Consider the following 26,515-nt stretch of genomic DNA (forward strand, 5'->3'; position numbering starts at 1 on the left):
AGGTCACCCCAATAAATCCAATGAAAAAACAAAATGAATGAAAAATTCAGGAAGCCAAATATCATGAGGTAACTTAACAAACAAGGCAAATTCCGTGCTCAACCCGGCAGCAGAAACCCTACACGCAGGGCAGACTCCACGCTCTATAGGAAGGGCAGTGCCTCCTGCCTGGGTCGGAACCCAGTGCCTGGGGGCGCTGGTCTGCGATACAGACACAGACCCGACGGCCCCCTCTCATTCAGAAGCAGCGCTGGGCGGCGGCCCAGGAGCCAGCCTTCTAACAGTCTCCTCCCTCCTCTCCAGTCGAATCACTGAACGTGGAGCTGGGAGGAACTCCGAGGTGCTGTCAGAACGGATCCGTTTACTCCGGTGCTTGGGAGCTGTCCGTAAGTCAAACCATCTTCCTAATGATTTCTCAGCAGTCATTCATGGGGTGAGAAGGGAATTTTCCTTTGCCCCTTAATAGTCTAATCAGGCTTTCTTTTTTTATGTTGAAATTAGAGTTGACATACAGTATTATTTCAGTTTCTGGTATAGGACCTAGTGACTCAACATTTCTATACCTTAGGACGTGACCTCCAGCGAGTCCAGTGCCCAGGGGTCTGCGTACAGAGTCATTAGGAAATTACTATCTGCCCTATGCCGCACTGGACATTCCCGTGACTTCTGTATTTTATAATGGGAAGCCTGGATCTCTTATTCCCCCTTCAACTTTCTCAAAGAAGTTGCCACACACACACACACACACACACACACACACACACACACACACACACACACACGGGATATGACTCAGCTATAAAAAGAATAGAAGTTAGTCGTTTGTGGCAGCACAGATGGACCTAGAGGGAGTCAGGCTGAGTGACAGAGAAAGCTCTCCTTTTCGACAAGAACCTCCCTGCCCTTCCTGGACAGCTGCCCGAGAGCTTCCCCGGGTCAGAGAGGAACCGATAATTCCGTGGTGGTCTTAAAACATGCCTGTAGATACTTTTCTGAGGCCCTTTCCCCTTGAACCTGGGCAGGGCTTTGTGATGGGCTCAGTGAACAGAACACAGTGCAAGTGACCCCCCCCCCCCTCACACACACACACATGACTTCGAAGGCAATAGCTTCTGTCGGTTTCCCTTGGGACACCTGGGAAAGGAGGCCACAGAACGAGACCACGTGGAGAGGCCCTGAGACCGCGTGGGGAGGCCCCGAGACCGCACGGAGAGGCCCTGGGACCGCGCGGAGAGGCCCCGAGACCACATGGAGAGGCCCTGAGACCGCGCGGGGAGGCCCCGAGACCACGCGGAGAGGCCCCGGGACCGCGCGGAGAGGCCCCGAGACCACGTGGAGAGGCCCCGGGACCACGCGGAGAGGCCCCGGGACCGCGCGGGGAGGCCCCGAGACCACGCGGAGAGGCCCCGGGACCGCGCGGAGAGGCCCCGAGACCACGCGGAGAGGCCCCGGGACCGCGCGGAGAGGCCCCGAGACCACGTGGAGAGGCCCTAAGACCGTGTGGAGAGCTCAGCGCCTGACGGCTCCAACCGCAGCTGCCCCAGGTCCAGCCCCTGCAGGAGGGACCTGAATCACTATCCGCCAGCAGGCACCCCAGTTTTCTGACCCACAGGGACGAGGAGAGATGACAGGTGACAGTGAGTGGTTTCAATGTCTGAGTTTGGGGGGTGATCTGTGAGTGTGACAACAAACATCTAAGGTCATACTGATGTCACCCAACACTGTCAGCTGTGGCCCCTGTCACCTTGGTTTGTTTAATTCTTGGGTTTGGTTTTGTACTTTTTTTTTTTCAATTAATTCTTTAAAAAAAAAAAAAAAAAAAAACTTCAATTGAGTGAGACACTAGAGAAAGAACTCACTCTGTCTTCTAAATGTGTCACCTTTCCGGGTCTTTCCATGCTCTGTAAGGCTGACCGATTAACCCACTCATTCAGCCAACACTGACCGGTGTCTGGGGTGAGCCAGGCACCGACAGGCATGGGGGAGGCAGGATGACAAGCTCCCTGTGCTCATGGAACTCACATACCAGCCCAAATCATTACCTGCTTCAACTGCGACGAAACCCCTGAATGAGAAGTGTGTGGTGTTCTCTGAGTGTTTAAACTGCAGGACTCAGTGGTCAGTAAAAGACGTGATGGTTGCTTGACCAGGCGGTGGCACCGTGGATAGAGCGTCAGCCTGGGATGCTGAGGACCCAGGTTCGAAACCCCGAGGTCAGTGGCTTGAGCCCAAGGTCACTGGCTTGAACAAGGGGTCACTCGCTCTGCTGGAGCCCCCCGGTCAAGGCACATGTGAGAAAGTAATCAATGAACAACTAAGGTGTCACTTCTCATCTCTCTCCTTCCCGTCTGTCCATCCTTGTCTGTCCATCTCTCTCTCTTTCTCACTTAAAAAAAAAATAGGTTGACATACAGAAAGAACTCAACACACTGTTCGTCCTGGTTGGTGAATACTTTACCTCCTGAGGTTTCTCCTAACTTTTAACTTTCACCCATTAAAGACACCCTACCATGTTCTAGGACATCTTCCCCCCCCCCAACTTTGTAAAGTAATTTCTATCTAAGTTATCTTAAAGACCCTAAGTTTAATTCTCCAAAGTGTACTATTCCCATTCCAACTCTGGATCACATTTTCTAAGCATATAGATATCCACACACACATAGATGCAGTTACATTGTATTTATACGGTGGTCCCACTGATCGAGTATGAAGTAGTCATGCAGTTTGGGGAATCAAATGCACTTGTCTCCAGAAGCAATCCAATCAGCAGCCCAGAAGTGATTTCTGGCTTCAAAGAGCTCGTTCTGGAGCAGGATTGGGCAGACGGGCTATCGAAAGTAACTCAGGAAAAACTGAAAAGCCATAGGATGGGGGAAAAAGACATTAGCTGGGAGTTCCTAGTGCGATCTGGTCGGGCTGAGCCCTGCATGGATACAGTCTGGAAGGTGCCTAGACAAGAATCAGAGCCACCTGCCACGGCACTCGGAGGATACAACGTGGTTATTTCATGATGTTATTACATAAGGTTGTCCACACTTAGAATACAAGCTCTTTACATGGTTACATATTGTATATTCTAGCTATATGACATTCTGGGAAAGGCACGACCGTGGAGACGGTGAAGAGATCAGCAGTTGCTAGGGGCTCGGGGGGGGGGGGGGGCGGAGGCATGAAGAGGCAGAGCTCAGAGCTCGGAGGGGTTTCAGGGCAGTGAACACACTCTCTATGACACTGGATACATTCTGTATCTGTCATTCTATATCTGTCCAGACCCACAGAATGGACATCATCAACAGCAAACCCGAAGGTCAACTGTGGGCTCTGAGTGATCGTGATGTGTCAGGATAGGCGGATGGATTGTAAAACATGGACCACTCTGGGGTGGGGGCTGTTGACAATAGAGGAGGCATGGATCTGTGTGATTTGATAAACTGAGTCTTCAGATCAGTGGTCAGGCTGACAGGTGTTCCTAAGAGTTCAATCTTTTTAAACGGTGCCAAGATGAACTCACCCCTTCGATGTAATCCAGTTGACTTTCTGCCCACTAGCAGCAGAGAAAGCCCACGGAAGTCCGAAACAGAGTTTAGAAGGGACGCCCTTTTTAGCCTAGTCATCGCTGGCTCTTGGGGACTTGCTCCCGGAAAGCAAATGTCACTACAGCCTGGGGAGAAATGACTCAGAGGACTACGGGGAAGAAGGAGGAGAGGCAGAAGGATAGAGTTCCGCTGAAACGCCTAGCCCCTGTGTTTTAAATAAAGACGGCGAGCTGGATTCAATAAGAAACGTTTCACTGTTTGGGAAATGCAAAAACAACGGTACTCTTTCAAAATTCCGGGCTGTTACCACTTCTAATATTCATATCACAGAACTGATAAGCACAGAAGTAATAGGTATCAATTCCAGTTATTGACCTGTTCTTTTCAGCTAAAATCAATGTTGCTGCACGTGCTGACTCAATTTCCTTTGAATCATATGTTATATAACACAAAACTAGATGGTTCAAATAAAAGCAGATTTGACTTTCTTTTTTTTTGACAGTTCCCAGGAAAACAGACCAATAATTGATGCCTTTTTCCAACAGAAAATGCAATGAAGTTCTTAAGGACCCGTCATTCATTTCAACCAGGCTGTGCCCACAAAGCCGGTTTCCCTGCAGTCTGGTCTGTCCTGGGCGCACAGGCCAAGCCGCCCCCCGTGGTTGGTGGGTGCCGCTCCGGACTCCGAGTGCCGCGGGGGTCGTGCGGCTTCCAGGGGCCAGACTGCCTGGGTTTGAACCCGTATCCGCTGCTGCACAGCCATTAGTTCCCACCTCTCTAGGCGTCCAGCTCCTCCTCCATAGCGTGGAGATAATCACGGCGCCCACCTCATAAGATCATTGTGAGCCCTGGCCGGTTGGCTCAGTGGTAGAGCATAGGCCCGGCGTGTGGAAGTCCCGAGTTTGAGTCCTGGCCAGGGCACACAGGAGAAGCACCCATCTGCTTCCTCACCCCTTCCTCTCCCCCTTCTCTCTCTCTTTTCCTCTCCCACAGCCATGGCTCAAATGATTTGAGTGAGTTGGCCCCAGGCACTGAGGATGACTCCATGGCCTCTGGCCTTAGGTGCTAAAATAGCTCAGTTGCCAAGCAATGGAGTACTGCCCCCTAGTGGGCTTGCCTGGTGGATCCTGGTTCGGGGCACATGCCGGAGTCTGTCTCTCGGCCTCCCCGCCTCTCACTTAATTTAAAAAAAAATTTTTTTTTAACAAAAATAAATATATAAAATAAGATCATGGTGAAGATTAAGTGAACAATGCATAGAAAACACTTGGGACAGTCCTCAATGCTCAAAATACATTCCCCACCCCTGCCGTGGTTGTCAGTGAGGTCAGTTCAGGATGAGAAACCAGACGGGGTGTGGAGGACCTGAAATACACTGAGGCACGTTTGAGCATAGAGACCGCTTGTATTTGCACATTCAGAATATTCACCACAGTATCAGACGATCAGAACCGGCAGGTTTCTGCTCGCTGGTTTGTTTCAGATTGCGGGTTCACGCCGTTAGTAACCGGGAACTCATCTGGACAGAGCTGTGTGTTTCGGGATCAGCACACAGAGATGCAGTGGAGGTGGGTGCGGAGGGCAGGAACCACGACAGCACAGTAATTGGACCCGTGGCCATGAATTATCTCCCGAGACGGGGCTCCCATGCTAACAGACAGGCGCTTCTGGTCTTTCAACGAGAGGTCCAGATTTAACTCTGTATTATATTATATTTCCCCCCAAGCTGCCAGACAGCGCTTTAAAGAATACGCAGACAGAGGCTGCCGCTCTGGCCTGGGTACCAGACGGGCCAATGTTCTTGTCTTTTCCTCAGGGAGACTGCACCGGCCACACTGGCTTTCTGAGTCTGTCCTGTCACCTCCCTGATGGCTGCACAGAAAAGTGTCCCTGCCCCTGGGCCATGGTGGACGGCATCACGGGCGTCCGTGAGCCATACTGACTCTATAGCCTCTCCTCTCTGGGATTTAAAAACTCTAGGATCGTCTTGATCCGGGAATTAGACACCGAGAGCTGAGACGTGACACACGGCTGAGGGAGGTGCACGCCCCAGAGGCAGGATGACCCAGCAGGCCCAGGACGGAGACGATGCCAGTCCAGCCTCTGGGCGCGGGGAGATGCACCTGGAATGTGCCCCGCCCTTCCAGTAAGTGCCCCCTTCGCTCACTCGGACTGGGCAGTCTGCTCCCTGCAGGGCAGAGGGCTGTACACCCTGAGTTCCAGATAGCTCACTGTCTTTGATACATTTTGTTGTTGAGGAAAATGGACCCTGATAGTTCTTTGTGTTGTCATTTACTATCTTCTGAGGAGTAAGTGTAGGGGACACTGAGACTGAGTCAGTTGCGTCCGTGAGAAGAGACCTGGGAGAATCTGGGAGGAGAGAGGGCCTCTCAGGATTTGGGAAGATGAGTTGGCAAAAACACAGACAATCAGGCCCTGGCCGGTTGGGTCAGTGGTAGAGCATCGGCCTGGCGTGCAGGAGTCCCAGGTTCGATTCCCGGCCAGGGCACACAGGAGAAGCGCCCATCTGCTTCTCCAGCCCTCCCCCTCTCCTTCCTCTCTGTCTCTCTCTTCTCCTCCCACAGCCAAGGCTCCATGGGAGCAAAGTTGGCCCGGGCACTGAGGATGGCTCCATGGCCTCCACCTCAGGCGCTAGAGTGGCTCCGGCCACAGCAGAGCAACGCCCCCTGGTGGGCATGCCAGGTGGGTCCTGGTCGAGCGCATGCGGGAGTCTGTCTCTCTGCTTCCCTGCTTCTCACTTCAGAAAAATACACACACACACACACACACACACACACACACACACACAATCAGAACCACAGACAAGAGGCTGAGGGCTGGAAGGAAGGGGCAGGAACTGGGGTGGAACCCCAGAGAAGGCAGGAGACCAGGATCAGACAGCAAATGTCCCAAGGTTCCCTGGAAGAGGAGGAAGGGAGCAGGGAGCACAGACCGAGCTCTCTGGGACCCAGGTGACAACGGGGCTCCCCGCATGGGGCAGGGAGCTAGCGAGCGGGCTGGAGGAAAGTGAGGTGCTTGTCTGCAGGGTCACACAGCCACAGCGAGGTGCTCGTCTGCAGGGACACACACACAGCGAGGTGCTTGTCTGCAGGGACACACAGCCACAGCGAGGTGCTCGTCTGCAGGGACACACACACAGCGAGGTGCTTGTCTGCAGGGACACACAGCCACAGCGAGGTGCTCGTCTGCAGGGACACACAGCCACAGCGAGGTGCTCGTCTGCAGGGACACACACACAGCCACAGCGAGGTGCTCGTCTGCAGGGACACACACACAGCCACAGCGAGGTGCTCGTCTGCAGGCACACACAGCCACAGCGAGGTGCTTGTCTGCAGGGACACACACACAGCGAGGTGCTTGTCTGCAGGGACACACACACACAGCGAGGTGCTTGTCTGCAGGGACACACAGCGAGGTGCTTGTCTGCAGGGACACACACACAGCGAGGTGCTTGTCTGCAGGGTCACACACACACAGCGAGGTGCTTGTCTGCAGGGACACACAGCGAGGTGCTTGTCTGCAGGGACACACACACAGCGAGGTGCTTGTCTGCAGGGTCACACACACACAGCGAGGTGCTTGTCTGCAGGGACACACAGCGAGGTGCTTGTCTGCAGGGACACACACAGCCACAGCGAGGTGCTCGTCTGCAGGGTCACAGAGCCACAGCGAGGTGCTCGTCTGCAGGGTCACACAGCCACAGCGAGGTGCTCGTCTGCAGGGTCACACACACACAGCGAGGTGCTTGTCTGCAGGGACACACAGCCACAGCGAGGTGCTTGTCTGCAGGGTCACACACACACAGCGAGGTGCTTGTCTGCAGGGACACAGCCACAGCGAGGTGCTCGTCTGCAGGGTCACAGAGCCACAGCCGGCGTGCCCGTGTACATGTGCAGGTGTGTGCGGATCCCCGCTGCTGACGAGGTTGAAATTAGGACAGACTCCCACCGCGGGAGCGCCAAGACCTTGGAAAAGGCTGTTGTCAGTGGTTTAAAGTAAGCAGACTTTCATCTCCTCGGGCAGTTTCTTCCTGTCGAAACTCAGTGCTGTGCTGCGTTCCAGCAGAAGACGCTGTCATCGGGGGCTGTGAGCTCGGACTGCTGTCTTGTGCTCAAACCCAAAGCCCACGCGACTCACCCAAGGAGGATTTATGGGGAGACAGGTTTGGAGGTTCTGAGGGACATTCTGGTGGGGTGCTGGTGCCAGCATCCAGAACCAACCTCACCAAACACACTTAGCACAGTGTGTGTGTGTGTGTCTGTGTGTGTGTGTCTGTGTGTGTGCGCGCGCACGCTTGTGAAAGGGAGATGTGATCATTTTAGGGGCACAGAACCCTGTTTTAATTTCTTTTAGAATCACAAGAAATAGATACACATTTAGGTGGGAGAAAAGGCTCTCTAACATAGAACATTAATATATTTGTCCCCATCCTAACACAATCAGAAGATAGAATTTTTAACTCTTTTTCCAAGTGAAAGGAGGTACCCACAGATGTCCTTACTCAGCTCTGTCACAGTTTTGAAATTGCTGTCTCAAAAAAAAAAAAAAAAAAAAGATTCGCAGTTGGTGGAGATGAGTGGACCCCAAAGTAGAGAAGTGGGTGATGGGAAGAGGCCACTGGAATTCACAAAGCTGAGGTCCAAGTCCCGGTCCTGCCTGTTGCCCGCTGCCTGGTCCTGGGGAGCTCACTCAACCTCTGCGACTTACAGTTTCCACAGAGGCATACAGGGTCCTCAGGCTACGAGTCTCAACATAGGATGTTTCCAGCTTACGACGCTCAGTCCCATAAAAACTTTAAAAAATTGAGATGTGAGTGTTCTGGCTTATGTCATTAGCGTCGTACTCACAGACTACGTGGGTGAACCACTTTGGTTAGGAGACGTCATCCACCTTCCAGACGAGCCTGGAATAATTCTCTAAGAAGGTGGGGAGGTCTGCACCAGATCCTGCACCCTCTACGTCAGCTGCTTCTCGAGATGAGACACCCGTCGTACAGGTAGGATCATCCCCAGTGTCTCCTGCCTGTTCCTTAGACAATCCTGGTTCACCTGACCCAGTGTCTCCAGCACCTGCTGCAGGTTCTCCTGCCTCTCCAGCTCCCTCCTCCCCATAGGTCCCTCTCTCCCACCTTGCAGTGTCCCCTCCAGGGTGCCAGCCAACCACAGGGATAAAGGGAAGGATGCTTTTTTATCACTCATTTTTTTGGTCATTTTTTTCTGTTACTACAGTACAGTGCACAGGACAGTATATTTATGTCCTTTTCCTTTTTTCTATGGCTTAGTTGTGTTTTTATGTTCTAGATGATGATGTTACTACTGTGTTAGGATAGGTGAGTGACTAGGCTAGGGTGTGTTTCGACCGACTTACACCAGAATTCAGGTTACGTCACTGTCGCGGGAATAGAGCTGTGTCGTCACCCGAGGACCCCCTGTCATAGGGTTAATATCAGTAACTGCCTTGCAGAGCCGTGGTGAGAATTAATGTGATGTCATGAATGTGAATCCAGGCTCCCTGGCAGTTAGTATGAGCTCAGTACAAGTCGGAGGCAATGGGGTGGGCGAGTGGGACGGGAGGCGGAGTTAGCGAGGGTTAGAAACAGGGAGGGGAGGGTAGAAGAGACACCAGCAGAGGAGTCGCTGCACACGTGAGGCAGGGCTGCTCCACGCCCCGGAGGAGCCCGTGAGCTGAAGCCTGCCCCGGAGACACGAAGAGCAGAGACCAGCAGAGTGAAGCCCAGTCTCTCAGGATTCCTCCCAGGAATCCCTGCTGACGGCTCCAGGTTCCAACGCGTGCTGACACACAGATGGGTGAGGGGCAGGCGCAGAGGGGCGAGGGAAGAACAGACAGCCCGGAGCTGCCGTCACCACGGGCATGCGGTTTGTCTCACGGCAGAGGCTCCGAGAAGCACCAGGAGAGGCGTGAAAACTCTGCTTAGCACTTAAAAAAGGAAGACAGAGAGGGGAACGTGAGGAAATCAGAGGGCAAAAGAGTGGACCTCCCCAAATATATCTGCAGCACGGGGAGGTGACCACCGTGTAGACCAGGGCGTGTTCAGTGTCTGCAATCAGGAACCCACGAGAACACACACATCTGAGCACACATAGCTGGTCAGTTAAATGCCACTCACTAGCTGTATGGTTTTAGCAAGTTATTTCCCCTTTCTGCATCTCACTTCTTCATCACCACCACCACCATCATCACCACCACCATCACCACCATCATCAGCACCACCACCACCACCATCATCACCACCACCACCACCATCATCACCACCACCATCACCACCACCACCACCACCATCACCACCACCATCACCACCACCACCACCACCATCACCACCACCATCACCACCATCATCAGCACCACCACCATCACCATCATCACCATCACCATCACCACCATCATCACCACCACCATCATCACCACCACCATCATCACCACCACCATCACCACCATCATCACCACCACCATCATCACCACCACCACCACCATCACCACCACCATCACCACCATCATCACCACCACCACCACCATCACCACCACCATCACCACCATCATCACCACCACCATCACCACCACCACCATCACCACCACCACCACTATTATCACCATTATCACCATCAGCACCACCATCACCATCAGCACCACCACCATCACCATCACCACCATCACCACCACCACCACCATCACCACCACCACCACCACCACCACCACCATCATCAGCACCACCACCACCACTATTATCACCATCATCACCATCATCACCACCATCACCACCACTATTATCACCACCACCACCACCACCACCACCATCACCACCACCATCATCACCACCACCACCACCATCACCACCACCATCACCACCATCATCACCACCACCACCACCATCACCACCACCACCATCACCACCACCACCACTATTATCACCATCATCACCACCATCACCACCACCATCACCATCAGCACCACCACCATCACCATCACCACCATCACCACCATCACCACCACCACCACCATCATCACCACCACCACCACCACCACCATCATCACCACCACCATCACTACCATCATCACCACCACCACCACCATCACCACCACCACCACTATTATCACCATCATCACCATCATCACCACCATCACCACCACCATCACCATCAGCACCACCACCATCACCATCACCACCATCACCACCACCACCACCATCATCACCACCACCACCACCACCACCACCACCATCATCAGCACCACCACCACCACTATTATCACCATCATCACCATCACCATCACCATTACCACCACCATCACCACCACCACCATCACCATTACCACCACCATCACCACCACCACCACCACCATCACCATCATCACTACCACTAGGACATGTGGTCCAGGAGGACAGATCATTTTGAATGTTTTGTTTACAGTCATGTCCTTTGTACCTAGAAGAGTGCCTGGCACATAGTAGATGCTCAATAAATGTTTCTTAAGTGAACAAATCCTTAAGTGTGCCCGTCAGAAGGCAGGTCCTATAAGAGTGGGAAGTCCTCCCTGGAATGGGAATCCAATTTTAGTCCCCGTTTCTCTCCCTCGTGTCTTCCCTCTGCTGTCATGAGCAGCCACCACACCTTGGATGCAGATTTGGGGTGTTAGGAGCTAGGCAGTCACTGATAACTAAGAGACAGGTGTTTCTGACGTGGCTGAGGGCAGAAGTCACAGTGCCAAAGGAGGGGCGTGGGCAGGAAGTGAACATTTGCAAACCTGAAAACAGCGGCTTGAGTCTCTGGATGGAGTCAAGGAATAAAGGACAGAGAAGGGAAGGTCAAGGTCACAGGAAAGATTCTTAAAGGTACAGGAAATGTTGAGTGTGCCCCTCACCTTGAGGAAAGAATACGGGGACAGAAAAGATCAGAGATGCTCTGTCCCTTCCAGAAACGAACAAAACCTGTAGCGAAAACACTTCGTGTTCTGAGAAATACCACAGTCACTGAAATGCCAAATGGTCATTGTGAGCGGAAGACCTTAAGATGATTTTTCACAAAATGCGGTCCCTGGACCAGCAGCAGTATGAAGACAAAAATTACTTTCCTTTTAATAAGCTCTTCGAAAGCTCATTAGAATGAATATATAACAGGCAGGTCAAGCCTGTGGGTCTCATCTAAGTCATTGCTTCAGGCAATGCTAGGAAGAAAAAAAAGGAAGTCAACTAAATCAACTGAAAGAAAAATACTTAAGATAGTATAAAGCTGCTATCTGTATGGCATTAAAAAATTTAAAAAAATACACAGCTGCATGAATAACTAATACTTCGGAAACTTGGCCAAGGCTGGGCTCAACCCTGCCACACAGTCTGAATTTTGAGCTCAAGGAATGTGTGTCAGCACCTTGGAGAGCAGCACACAAGGTTCCATGTCTCTTAGGAGGGTCCCAGTGGAAGGGGCCCCACCCTCACCCTCAGTGGCATGCTTAGTGACAAGCAGGCCCCCAAGCCTGAGCTGAGAAGGTTAAAGATTTTTGTTTGTTTGTTTTGTATTTTTCCAAAGTTAGAAGCGGGGAGGCAGACAGACTCCCACATGCGCCCCACAGGGATCCACCTGGCATGCCCACCAGGGGGCAATGCTCTGCCCATCTGGGGCATTGTTCCATTGCAACCAGAGCCATTCTAGCGCCTGAGGCAGAGGCCATGGAGCCATCCTCAGCGCCTGGGCCAACTTTGCTCCAATGGAGCCTTGGCTGCGGGAGGGGAAGAGAGAGAGACAGAGAGGAAGGAGAGGGGGAGGGGTGGAGAAGCAGGTGGGTGCTTCTCCTGTGTGCCCTGGCCGGGAATCGAACCTGGGACTTCCATACGCCGGGCTGACGCTCTACCGCTGAGCCAAAAGCTTAAGTTTTTGTTCTCACCCCTCGGCTTCTGATTTCACAGCATCTTAGAGGTACACTGGGCAACAGGCCTGAAGTGGGGCTTCCTGACGCGATGCATGTCACTCCTGGGCCGCCCAGTTTCTTTTAAAAGCTCCCCCCCCCTTTTTTTTTCTTTTAATTTCAGAAACTCACTTCTTCCTACTTGATCTATTCCTCGCTTTTGCTAGGCTTCAAGAAAAGCAGCACCCACCCCTGGAATGTTCCCCGATTGGAACACAGGAAAATATCACCGAGAGGAAAAGAGCTTGACGTCTTCTGTGTGTGCGCGCGCGCGGAAGGGGGGGGGGGAGATGGGATACATTGGGAGTTAGTTCTAAAGGGGAAGGTCAGAAGTTCTCTCGGGTCCCCAGGAAAAACTCCAGCAGAAGCTGAGAGTAGGGAGTGTGGCTGAGACCCCTGGCTTTCCCCACCTAAACTGCTCTCCCAGCGCCCCTGGCCGGAGGCTCGCCCCGAGGCACGGCCGTCTGACTAAACTCTAACACCGGGGAGGCAAAAGCGATGGGTGCCACGTTCAAATGAAGACTTTGTTCTAATTCCATTTCATTTTAATTTTTTTAAAATCATTTCTCTTTCTCCAAACCAAAGACTTGTAAGAAGCAACTTGTGCCTCCTCCACACACACACACACACACACACACACACACACACACACACACACGCCCGCCCTCGGCATGCAGACAGAAATCAAGGCCACAGAGACCCACGGAGGCACGCGAGATGGAGAGAGCCCGGGCCCCTGAACCACCATATGGGGAGTGTGGGCGAGGCCGGGAACACCCACCCCGTCCTGGAACAGGGTGCCGATGAGCCGGTACACATCGGGGGAGGGAGGGAGGGCGGGGCTACAGCATGCAGCCCGGCTAACAAAGGAGCTCAGGCGTCCCGGCTGCCACGCAGCTCTGCCGAGCCTGGACGGGGGTGCGGCCAGAGGGAGAGAGGAGACATTCGGAGATCTTCAGGGACTCCTCGCGTATTAGCTGGTCCCCTCGGTCTAGCTCGAGCGCGCCCTGGGCTCTGCTAGGGGAACCTTCCCGGGCTCAGCTCCCGCGGGACCTCGTGCCACTCGTCAACGCAGCAGCCCGTTAGAGCTGTGTGACTGTTTTTTCTTTTATTCATGTGTCCACCCCCATGGGGTTTCAAAGTGTGCGTTTTTCAATATGCACAGGCTAGCGGACTTATCTGTGCTCTTCACTGTACCAACGTTTGACCTGACAGTGGTCAAAAACAGCGAATTCTGGTGTAATGACACGTACGCTGAAGAGTCGAGGGGGCCACTGTGCCTGTATCCCCAACTTGCTCTGAAATGCATGAGAAACGGTGTTGGGGACCGAGTAAATAAACAGGGTATTTTTGCACTCTGGACAGAGGTGGCTGGGCCCAAACCCCACCTCACCTGCCTAGTTAACAAAGAGCTACACCTGATTCTCATCTGTCTCACCCGTGTTCTCCGGAGGAGGCTGGAAGCTAGTTTCTTATTAGTGTAAAGTAGATTTGGATGGTATGGTGGGGGTTGTCTTTGAGTTGCCTTGGAAACTTAATTGAATTTCCGATGGACCACATTTTTTCTATGAATAAAAGTGGATGTGTTTCTGGGAGCAGGGACCTTAAGGCTAAGGAACAGAGTAGGGACTGTTTGCCGTGGCGTCCTCCTGAACTCGTGTGTGTGTGTGTGTGTGTGTGTGTGTGTGTGTGTGTGTGTATCTTTATGTCCCTATCATTTATTTCAATTCCATACCTCTTCCTGTTCAAAGACCCCGTAATAGACTCGTCGTGGCTGGACCGCGACAATTGGCACCCATACGTGTGGCCATCGAATAAGGGAAAGAGGAGAGGTGATGGAACTCCCCAGAAGTGTGCACACGAAGTAAGTATAAAGCTTCTGGAGAGTGAAGCTTTTCAGTAGAGTTTGGGGGAAGAGTATAATAATAAAGTCACACGAAGTAAGTATAAAGATTTTAGAGCCTGACCTGTGGTGGCGCAGTGGATAAGGCGTCAACCTGGAAACACTGAGGTTGCCGGTTCAAAACCCTGGCTTGCCTGGTCAAGGCACATATGGGAGTTGATGCTTCCTGCTCCTCCTCCTTCTCTCTCTCTCTCTCTTTTTCTCTCCCCCCCCCCTCTAAAATGAATAAATAAATAAATAAAAATTATTTAAAAAAAAAAGATTTTAGAGAGTGAAGTTTTTAAGTAGAGTTTGGTGAGAAAGTATAATAAGAAATAATTCGGGAGAAAAATAAATATGGGAGTTGTAGGATTGAAAGTGAGGGACCTTTTTCTTCTTGTACAAATGTTTTTATTTGAGAAGAAGCTGTTTGAACAGAATGAGGTAGAAACAGAGGAATGTAAATATGAGAAAAACTCGGAGTCTGAGAATAACTCGGGAGACGAGACTATCACAGCTGTGGCCATTTTAAACTCTGTGCCTCCACAGCTCTCTGCTCCCAAAGTCTTTGTCTCAGACCCTTGGAGATCCCCTCTCCAACAAGCTTTGGATCAGGCTCGAGATGCAGGGTAAAAAATGGAGGAATTCAGCAATATTAGGTGAAGTCCTGATGAGCAGCAATATCAAGAATTTGTTTCACGGCTGATTCCGGCAGTGAAAAGAATAGTGATAGAAAAAGAAGTTTATATCAGAATATGCACTGATGTTGGGACTTCATACATGCAAGGTCCTGCTTTTGCCACATCCCTAAAGGTGAGGATTCCAAGAATTTTTGATAAAAGGCAGGACAAACAAAAGAAAGAAGGTCAGGGAAATACTTCTGCCTGTGAATCTTGTTTCCAATGCGGCAGCTGGGTTGGGCCCAGACTGACGGAGGCTGCAGCCCAGGGGGAGGTAAAGCAGGGAGGTGAACGGGGAAGCCTCCCCCCAACCCTGGTAAACTAGGTCTGCCGAACAGCTGGGGTTGAGGCGGAGGCTTTCGGTGGCCCACCACTCGGCATGATTAGTCTAGGCCGCCAGTTGCAGCAGCTATTAGAATTTGGGATTTAGTAAATAAAAAGATATGAGTTTGGGGAAATTATAGCTTTTTCCCATTATTCTCTAACTTTCTCTAAGCTATCATTTTATTTCTTTCTTGTTCCGTGCCTGGAAAGAGGGCGAAGGCAAAGCCTGTTTGGACATGCCTGAACAAAAATCTCATACGGCCGACTTGAGATTTTTCAAGAGAGATTTCTGTTTAGTATTTATCCTCCTTACCACATTGCTATTAAAATAGCCCTTAGTAAGATCAAGCAGGCCACATTCTAATCTCTAAAATCCCGGATTTCACTCTTGATTTGTGTGTGAAGTCTCTGTTTAATGTCCAAAGGTGTCTGTTTTCAAGGCCTGAATTAAGTTTATGCATGCAAAAATTGGAAATGCCGGCTCTAATATTGTAAAAATAAAATATCATCCCTACAAATTAAAAAAAAAAAAATTTAATTAGAACAAGTAAAGCACACTCATTAAAATTTAAATAAAATGAAACCTAGATCCTAAAGACTTCCTAATTCAGCCAAACTGCTCCAAGCTAAAGTTGCTGCAGCTACAAAGCTTGAAGCAGGGTGGATTTGCTTAACAAAGGTGTAAGTTTTTTTTTTACTCTTTGAATTGTCTGTTGACTGATTGGGTAGAAGTGTTCTGATGGGTGTGGGAATGTTGCTTGAAAGTGCATTTGCTGTATTTTGTTGGAGGTTGGCATTCAGATGGGTGTTTCTTGCCGTTTTTGAGGTCAAGGTGTTGTGAAATGTACTCAATAAATGCTTAAAGGTCAATTGTAAAAAAACGGGGAGGAGGGGGTCAGGTCCTGGAACTCCTGCAAATCTATTTACTTTGAAGAATTTCTTTTGAATGCTGATGTACAGGAGATGCCAGGCCTCTTTCTTTTGCAAACTTCTACCCTCTTTTATTTGATCCAGTTAGTAACACTGTTTTATCTCTTTCTGAATAGCTCCAGATGTACAGAAAGGGTTTATATAGGCAGATGTGGACTCTCAAAACCCTCAGCGAGATCTTCTGAGCATGGCTTCTGAGGTCTGTAATGACCAAGAGGAAAAGAAAAGGCAGACAAAGCCCAAAAGAGATCAGGAAAAATACCAGCTCCTGGCACACATCCTTAAAGGCTCCAATGCCCCAAAGGGGCCTCATAGGACTCATCAGGGCCCTGCTTCAAAAGTGGAAAGGAAGGTCATTGAGCTAAAGCCTGCCAGGCTTCTCGGCCCCCACCAAGGCCATACCTTTGCTGTGGGAAGAAGGGACACTGGAAGGTAAGCTGCCCCCTCACTCCTCTAAGGGAGGGTTCAGTCTCTTCCAGCCCTGCTCCAGCCACCTGTGACCTGACCTTGCCCAGCCTGCTGGGACTTGCCACTGAAGGCTAAAGGTGCCCTGGGCCATCAGCCCCATCTCATTTCTCCATGGATGAGCCTGGGTATTTCTTCCAAGTGGCAGGTAAACTGATCTCATTTCTTGTGGACACGAGGGGCTACTTACAATGCCTTGCCTGAATATTTGGATTTTTATTCATCCCTCGAAGATCTCTGTGGGTGTTGATAGTCTTTATTTTCTGCTGCTTTGTTTAATATATAGTGTTTCCTTTACTCCTCCTGCCTTAATGCCCCATGCCTATTTTAGGCTCAGACCTGCTCCTAATTTAGATGAATTTACCTCTGCCACCCAGCACAGTGTATCCCAAGGTTCTCTTCACCATTGCAGAGCTCCAGGGAAAGCACCCTGGGTTCATCTCTAAAACAGAAGCTCCATCTCCATACATGCTGCAGATGGCTTCTCCAGTCTACCTGAATTGTTACCAGCTAGAAGCAGTGGTCACTGGGACTTGGACTCTAGCTGCAAAGTGTGGCAATGTGACCATAACTGCAGTGCCTTGTGGACTTTTCCTGAATGTGTGTGACTCCCGCTCCTTGGGACAGTTCTCAGACTGAAGTGGGGTTGGGTTACATTTACAAATAATGAAAAGCAGTGATGGTGTCAACATGAACTTGGTGAAATTACATTAACATGTTAAGGACATTTAAGACTGTAAGAATTTTATTATAGATCCTGTTGTATTAGTTAAAAATTTGCTTGATAATCTAATAAGCTTTAATCACTTAATTGTATTAGGATACTTGTTATAGTATCTGTTAGCATTGGTTATTTCAATTTTGTTGTTTCTTTTATAGTTTTCCAGTCTGCCTCCACATCGGATGCATGGGAATTCAGATGAGTATGAATCACAGCACACAAATTGAAGTTTTAAAAAATAAAAATAAAAAGGGGGATATGTTGGGGACCGAATAAATAAACAGGGTATTTTTGCAATCTGGACAGAGGTGCTGGGCCCAAACCCCACCTCATTTGCCTAGTTAACAAAGAGCTACACCTGATTCTCATTTGTCTCACCCGTGTTCTCCGGAGGAGGGTGGAAGATAGTTTCTTATTAGTGTAAAGTAGATTTGGATGGTATGGTGGGAGTTGTCTTTGAGTTGCCTTGGAAACCTAATTGAATTGCGACGGACCACATTTTTTCTATGAATAAAAGTGGATGTGTTTCTGGGAGCAGGCACGTTATGGCTAAGGAACAGTAGAGACTGTTTGCCGTGGTGTCCTCCTGAACCCGTCTGTGTATGTGTGTGTGTGTGTGTGTGTGTGTGTGTGTGTGTGTGTGTCTATATATATATATCTTTAAGTCCCTATCATTTATTTCAATTCCATATCTTTTCCCGTTCGAGGACCCCATAATAGACTCTTTGCAGCTGGACCGCAACAAAACAGGTTAACCTAGTGACACGCAGATGGACAGATGTGTCATAAAGCCCGTGTGGCCCCACGTTAACTGCAGAATCAAGGTGAGGAGTATTGTGGATGATCACTGTATCATTCTTCCAACTTTTCTGAACTAAAAATATATGTATATATATATTTCCATACTAAAATGTTGGGGGGGGGATTCAGTGAGGGTAGAAACCATGAATACTAAGTGGCAGGAAGAGTGCTGAGAACTTTGTAATACATTAATTAGTTCATGTTATGATCTCATTTTCTTAAAGAGGGTGCTTCTCTGTGCTGGGCAGCCCTCATGGAGGCCAAAGCTGTGATATTCTCATCTTCCGAGTTGTTCTCAGACTCTAAGTTTTCTCATATTTGCATTCCTCTGTTTCTACCTCATTCTGTTCAAACAGCTTCTTCTCAAATAAAAACATGTGTACAAAAAGAAAAAGGTCCCTCACTTTTGATCCTATAACTCCGGTAATCACACGAAATCCCCGGAGGTAAATTCCGGAAAAGTGTCATGTCCGGCAAAGCGGGAGTCCGTGGCTCACGGAAGCATCAGAAACTGAGAATGAGAATAAAAACTACAATATTTTAAAAAAAGAAAAAACATCCATTCAATAAGGGAATAATGTATACATCTGAACACTCTGTAACAAAAGTTCTAGCCTGACCAGGCGGTGGCACAGTGGATAGAGCGTTGGGCTGAAACATGGAGGACAAAAGTTCTAGAAGGCATGAACCCCAAGGAAGCCAGACCAGCCAGCCAAGAAGCCCCACTCTCGTAGGAGGACGCCTGCAGGTGCACCCACTCCCCTGCCCGGGAGAGCCGGCTCCCCCCACAGTTCTCCTAGAAAACGGCTCTGACCCAGGGCTCCCTCCTCCGGCTCTCAGTGGCTTTCCCGCTGGCTCTCTCCCTTGCGTCCCCCACAGGTCTTAGTTCACCAACGACCGCGGCGCCCCAGAGCACGTGTTTTCTGGGCCAGGTCTGATAACAGCGGACCTGAGGGAGGGCAGGGGTCAACAGATGACCCCCGAGATCATCTCCAAACCTTTGGAAGGGGACAGCGACGGCCCCGCCAAGGTCTTCCCTGGAAGGGGATGCGTCTGTCTGCCTCGCGAGGCCGCCGGATGTTAACGGCGGGCCGCGGCGTGTAAAAGCACGCCGGTGGAAAACCGCGGCGTGGCGAAACCAGGGGGTGATGAAGGATTACCACTTGGTGCGCGGGGTCACGTCGGCCGCCCAGTGGGGGGGACAGGAGCTACAGGTCACACGTGTGGAAGCAGGGACACCGCTCAGGGGCGCCCGCAGTGGTCCAGGTGCCGTATATGGTCCGGGTCAGGGTCGCATCGGTGAAGAGGCAGCGAGGACAAGTCGGTGGGTGACGTGCTTTGGAGAAGCACATGTCAGGACTCACTCATCGATTATGCGGCCCGGGGCACGAGCCAGGGGAGAGGAACCCAAGGGCCACTCTCATATTTTCTCTGGAACTCCAGGGAATGGAGAAGCAATGTGTATTTTTTTGCCCATCTGAGTTCAGGGTAGGAGATTTATCCTAGACATGTTTGCGGCACACAAAGGGATGAAACGGCTCAGATCAATACTACACAAGTCAGGAATGCTTATAACACCATCTCAGCTGCAGTCAGACGGCACCCCCCGGGGTCTATAACCGTATCCGGAACCACAGAACGAGTCCCAGGGTCACCCTTTCCAACTGTGCGGCTCGGTGAAAGGAGCTGGCTCCGTTCTCGGCTGCAGGAGCAAACTTTTCCAAGAGGCAAACCTGATCACGTTCCGTCTCTGCTTAAAAACTTCCAGCGGCTCCCCACGGCACTCATTGAGAATACAATCCAAACTCCCTATCACAACTCGCAAGAGGCTGTGTACGACCAGGCCCTGCCCGTCTCTGCAACCTCACACCCGACTACCTCTCCCTCATTCATGACATCTTGGCCCCCATGGTGCCACATTCCACCACCTGCTCATGGTGCCCGGAATGTGTGAAGCCCCACCCCCACCCCAGGACCTTTGCACATGCTGCTCTCACTTAGCTCTCTGAATGCACAGCTGGCTCATTCTCCTCCTCAGGGCTCAGTCTGTATGTCCCCTCCTCAGACAGTCTAAGTGGGCCCCCTTCTGATGTGTTTGCAGCACAGCTTGCTAGTCTTTGCCCTCAGCATCCCCTACACCAGGGGTCCCCAAACTTTTTTCACAGGGGGCCAGTTCACTGTGCCTCACACCGTTGGAGGGCCGGACTATAAAAAAAACTATGAACAAATCCCTATGTACACTGCACATATCTTATTTTAAAGTAAAAAGACAAAACTGAAATAAATACAATATTTAAAATAAAGAACAAATAAATTTAAATCAACCAACTGACCAGTATTTCAATGGGAACTATGCTCCTCTCACTGACCACCAGTGAAAGAGGTGCCCCTTCCAGAAGTGCGGTGGGGGCCGGATAAATGGCCTCAGGGGGCTGCATGCGGCCCGCGGGCCGTAGTTTGGGGACCCCTGCCCTACACGCAGTAGAGAAGACCTATTTACTTCCTCCCCCTCTCCCTCAATGGACTGTAAACCCCCCCTTTGCTAACAGCAAAGGTCTCTGCCCGGTTAGCCCTTTCCTCTGGAGCGGGCGTGCCCCGGCCGCACCGTACCTTGCCGAAGCTGCCTTTGCCCAGCACCATCAGGAAGTTGAAGTCACTCAGCTTCATCCGGTCCCTGTTCCCATTGTTGTCAAACTTGGCGACGGTGTTGGTCGTCTTCTCCTCCGGAGCCTTGGTGCCCTGGCCGATCTTGGCCCTCTGGAGGGGGAAGCACAGAGACGCCCCGTTAGGGCTCGAGGATGCCTTTGCAGGGAAGACCCCCGTAGACACCGCACACTGGGGTTCCTCCCCGCCTCTGCCCTGTGAAAAGCCTGGCCAACGTCGGCTCCACAAGGCTGAGACCTGGGGGCCATCCTGGGTACCTCCACTGCTCCCACAGCCCTCCCCTCTCACCAGGAACGGCCACTTCCTGCTCCTCGCGACCTCTAGAGTCCACCCTCTTTCTACACCTCCCCCTACAGCCAGCACCTGTCACCACCTCTCCCACGGACAGTCCAGCTTGGTGCCCGCCACTCTGGGCTTCACCTGCAGCCAGAGGGAGCTCCCACTTCCGCACAGCCAACCGAGTCAGTCACCAGCCACCTGCTTAAAAGACTGCAGGGGTGACCCATAATTTTTAGGATAAAGACCTCAAAAACCAATTTGGCCTAGCATGATTGGGCCCTACCTGGCTCTCCAATCTCACCACTTCTTAGGGTCCTTCTTCTCTGCAACCCAGATTCAGGGCCTTTGGATGAGCTTAGTTGCCCCCCAGTGTCACTTCCTCAGGGAAGCCCTCCCTGATTTCCTGTGTCTGGACGAGGTATCTTCATTTGCTCCTGGCATCCTTTTCACTTCCCATTTATACTGGATGATAACATGTCCATCCACGTGTTTCCCCCGGTGCACTGAACACTGCGAGGACACACACTGCATCTCATTCTCCACAATTTCCCGCCAACTAATATACATAGTTTCTGGCTAAATGAATAAATGAATAAATGAATGGGTGAGACCCCTGTCTGTCCCCAGTGCCATGGGGGAGGGACCTTCTCAGGCGAGCAGCAGAACGGTGACTCAGACAGCAGGGAGGGCTCTCGAGCAAGGAGGGAAGGGGAGACCCAGCAGTGAGACCTGCAGCCGCCAGGACCTAGTGACTGGATGTACTTCCAGGCGTGAGAAAACTGTGGCATTATGAGCGCAGCTTAGACTCCCGACTCGGGCAAGGGACCAGCTGGATAAGCTGTGCCATCCGGAGCTCTCTGTGCTTCTGTGCCCGACCTTCCCAGACCTCCCTGTCTCACAGAATCAATCACAGGCCACAGGTCACCTGACCCCTCTGCACCTGATGATTTCATCCCCTTCCCCTTGCTACCACCACACTGGCCTCATTGCTGTTCTCTCAAAGCACCAAACACACTCCTGCCCCAGGGCCTTTGCACTTGCTGTCTCCTGCGCCTGAAGTTCTTTCCCCTAGAGCTCCATCCCCTCTAAGAGAACTCTTTCCTAAGTGCCTGACATGAAATAGCCCTCAGCAATCTCCCTCCCCCTTATTCACTTCATTTTCTCTGTATCTCTTATCACCACCTTAAAAGCCAGGTATTTATATGTTTCTTAATTTATTGTCTTTCTTCTCCCACTAGGAAAACAATCTCCATGAGGGCTGCCCAGCACAGAGAGGCACCCTCTTTAAGAAAATGAGATCATAACATGAACTAATTAATGTATTGCAAAGTTCTCAGCACTATTCCTGCCACTTAGTAGATGCTTGGTGGATGGTCGATATTCTTATTGTTGCATTATTCACTTGTCTTTTGAAGACAAAGAGGCAACAAAAATCTTTCCAAGGTTTCAACTATCAGGGAAGATTCATTCATTCATTCATTCATTCAAGAAATACTTATTGAGTGCCTGTTACATGCCGGGAACTGCCCTAGATTCTGAGGAGCCACCAGAGAGCAAAGCACACACAGACACTGAACGAGCTTGCATTCCAGCAGGAACTGGAATGTGCCCATTCCTCTGCCCTGTGTCCAAACTGCACTGAGGAGTTATCCTGGTAAAGAACTGGAGTCAGCAGCAGAAACAGTCTTCATGGAGCAGAAAACAAGACACAGTCCAAGAACTAAAGCGCTCTTGTGTCGGCCGGAGCACAGAGCACACACGGCAGACACAGTCTGGGCAGCAGCCAGAGCCTGGGCGGCAGCCAGAGAGTCAGAAGGACCTCGCCAACCCGTCCGGAAGCTGGCGCTGACTCTGAGCACCCAGGGTTCCCAGAGGGCCTGGGGTCATCCTATCACACTGAGAAGGCCACTCTGGGTTCAGCAGAAACCCATTCAGAGGAGGCCAGTTTGGAAACCATTCGGAAGTGGCTGTGGTCACCGAGGTGAGAAATGGCGGGTCCTGCCCTCGGCGTCTGCAGGGCAGACGGAATGAAGTGCCCTAGTCGGGAGACAGACGTAACGGGCTGCATGTGGACAGGTCAGGAGGAAGGCTCAGCTTCTGTCTGAGCACCTGGGAAGACCGGGGTGCTTTCCACGGAGACGAGATGCGAAGTGGAGGAGGGGCAGGTTTGGGAGCGTGGGCCAGGAGGGAGGGGGCTAGTCTGATTTCAGAGTCAGTGGCTTAAAATGGCAAGGGTCATGTCTCCCCATGGGTGTGGCTCCATGGTCTTCATTCCATTCGTCATGCTGACAACGCAGCAACTGCTCTTTCTTAGAGAGAGAGAGAGAGAGAGAGAGAGAGAGAGAGAAAGAGAGATACAGAGAGGGACAGAGAGGGACAGGCAGGCAGGAAGGGAGAGAGATGAGAAGCATCAATTCTTCATTGTGGCACCTTAGTTGTTCATTGATTGCTTTTTCATATGTGCCTTGACCAGGGGGCTACAGCAGAGTGAGTGACCCCTTGCTCAAGCCAGCAACCTTGGGCTCAAGCCAGCGACCTTGGGCTCAAGCCAGCGACACTGCACTCAAGCTGGTGAGCCTGCGCTCAAGCCAGAGACCTCGGGGTTTCGAACCTGGGTCCTCAGCGTCCCAGACCGACGCTCTATCCATTGCACCACCACCTGGTCAGGCCATCTTTTTTTTTTTTTTCTTTTTGTAACTCAGGTTTTAAAGACTGAGGTAGATACAGTAAAATGCCTAATTCTAAGGTGTTTAGTTCTGTGAATGTTGACAAATGGATACATGCAACTAATCCAAACCCCAGTCAAGATACAGAACACTTCCGTCACCCCCGGGAAGTCTCGCGGGCTCCTCCCCACACAGGGAACCCCTATCCTGACCTCTGCCCTCAGGGGTCAGTTCTGTTTGTTCTTGAACTTCACCTACCCGGGGTCAAGGCATATGACATAAGACATACATAGTTGGTCTCCGGCCAGTTTTCCTGAAACCCGTGGAATTTCCCGGGTGATAGCAGCTGCCAGGAGCACCTTCTGTTCTAGTATTTGGTCTTTGGTCCTCGTTCTTAGCATAGAGCTCCTAAAGCCCTTGGAATTTCCTGGGTGATGGGAGCATCTTCTTCCTAATAAGGGGGCTCTTTCGTGGGCTCCTGACTGTCTCCTAAGTGGAGGCTGGTCCCAGAAGGACCAAACCATGACCAAATACTTGGAAGTGTCCACCTCCACCTTTTGGGGCTGGAGTCGTCGAGTTAATAACTGAGAGCGCCTATATGATGAAGCCTCAGAGAAGTCCCTAAACAACGGGGTTTGCAGAGCTCCTGAGTCGGTGAATACATCCCCACGCCGGGAGGGTGGTGTACCCCAACTCCACAGGGACAGAGCACCTGCACCTGGGACCCTCCTGGGCCTGTGTAGCTCCTCACCCAGCTGTTCGTCTGTATCCTTCTTCACCTCCTTTATCACATCATCAGCCAGTCTAACAAAAGTGGCCCCCTGACTTCTGTGAGCCATTATAGCAAATTACCAAACCTGAGGGGCGGGGGGGGGGGGGTCTTGGCCAAGCCAGGCAGAAGAGTGGGAGGCCTGAGACCCACTCTGTGTGATTGGAGCCTCACGTGGGTGCAGTCTCGTGGGACTGCTCCCTTCACCTGTGGGGTCTGTGCTAACTCCAGGTAATGGGTGACAGAATTGAATTAAATTGTAGGACAGCTGGTCGGTATCTGCAGAGAAGGGGAGCAGTGCAGGCTGTGGAAAACCCACACTTGAACCGAAGCACTGGGAGAGTGAAACAAGTCTTCCTTTTTAGAGGCTGCCTTTAGCATCTGGCTTCTTTGGCTCTCATGGTAACATTGTTGAAATTCATCCCAGCTGTAACATTGTTGAAATTCATCCCCGGCTGCTGCATGACTCAGGGGATTGCTCCTGAGGACTGCTGAGTCATGTTCATCATTTGTGTTCAGCCCTGCTCCCTCGGACAGGTGTTTGGGTTACCTCCCTTTCTGGCTACTAACAAAACTGCTGGAGACAAACCTGGCCAAGTTATTTTCTAGTAAGATATGTTGAGATGGAAGTGCGTCTGGGCCAACCTAGTGTAAATACCCAGTAAGCAGTTGCCCAAGTGGGTCTGGCATTAAGAAACAATAGATGGAGCAGAGACAGAGATTTGGGGCTTACTGGCACAAAGGGGGTAGTTAAAACCTTCAGCTGATCAGGGAGAATGAACATTAGAGCCTAAGGTAGAAGGGGACTGCTGTTTGGGGCCGCGTCCTCCCACCATCCCTAGACCTCGCCTTCCAGCCCCCGGAGCTTTGCTTCCCAGGCTGTCTGGAACAAAATACTCTCTCCCCTTCCCGCCCTACCATCTCCTTGCTGACTCAGGGCTCCTCCGATGCACACACTCCCTTCTCCGACCTGTGAAGATCCCGGTCCTGACTGTCCCTGGTCCCCAGCCCCCGTGCCAGCCCTTCGGTTTGCATGCCCATCCACCTGCGGGTCCCGGCATGCCCTGTAGCTGAAGCATGACTGAGGAGCTCAATAGCCCCCCCAATTTCTCCGAATGACTTGGCTTAAAGAAAATTTTTTTTTCTGTCCTTCAAGGAGCAGCCAGTGGCCAATAGCTTCATCCCTTAGTCCTGCAGGTGACCCTGCTTTGCTCTGAATGTGGGGCCAAAAGTCCTCTCTCCATACTTCACTGCAGTTTGCTATTGTGACTTTTCTCATAGATACATGCTATATAAACCTATAATGTTCTATGGCCACCGCCCACAAAGTTCATGTTGAAATCTTGACCCCCAGTGTGATAGCATTGGGGTGGGGGGCTTTGCAAGGTGAGTAGTTCATGAGGGTGGAGCCCTCATGAATGGGATGAGTGCCCTTATAAAAGAGACCCTGAAGAGAGCTCTCTCATCCCTTCCACCATGTGAGAACAATGGGAAATGTGTGTATGTATGTGAACAAACACAGTATATATAGGGTTTTGTATGATCAAGTTTCAGGTATCCACTGGGGGTCTTGGACATACCGCCCACATCTAAGGGAGCACGACTATAGATCTGGCAACACTGGGCCCATCCAGTAAGGCTTGGTGTCTCTGGATGGGACACGCCCTCTATAGGTTACCACAGTTTCCCACATGCCCTGCTGTCTTACACCAAGCTTTCCCCCTTCTTCTTATCTGCCTGGCTCCTGAAAACGTGAGTTTGTGACCCCGGTACATGAGCCTTGGAGGACAAACACTCTGTCCTGTGTCCCCCTGAAAGTCCCCAGTGTGAATCCTAAGGAAAAAAGACATGTACTCAGATG

The 26,515-nt window shown here is 51.1% G+C and overlaps 1 protein-coding gene across 2 annotated transcripts in view; it reads right to left on the reverse strand.

Moving 5' to 3' along the window:
* Positions 1-26,515, reverse strand: part of PRKCB (protein kinase C beta) — a 331,943-nt gene that overhangs the window by 61,176 nt on the left and 244,252 nt on the right. For both annotated transcript variants that reach the window (XM_066383413.1, XM_066383412.1), the window contains exon 9: positions 20,887-21,033. In XM_066383413.1, the coding sequence (XP_066239510.1) occupies positions 20,887-21,033 (147 nt within the window). The remainder of the gene's footprint in view (positions 1-20,886; positions 21,034-26,515) is intronic.

Source organism: Saccopteryx leptura, chromosome 4 (genome assembly GCF_036850995.1).
Source record: "Saccopteryx leptura isolate mSacLep1 chromosome 4, mSacLep1_pri_phased_curated, whole genome shotgun sequence".
Classification (NCBI taxonomy): Eukaryota; Metazoa; Chordata; class Mammalia; order Chiroptera; family Emballonuridae; genus Saccopteryx; species Saccopteryx leptura.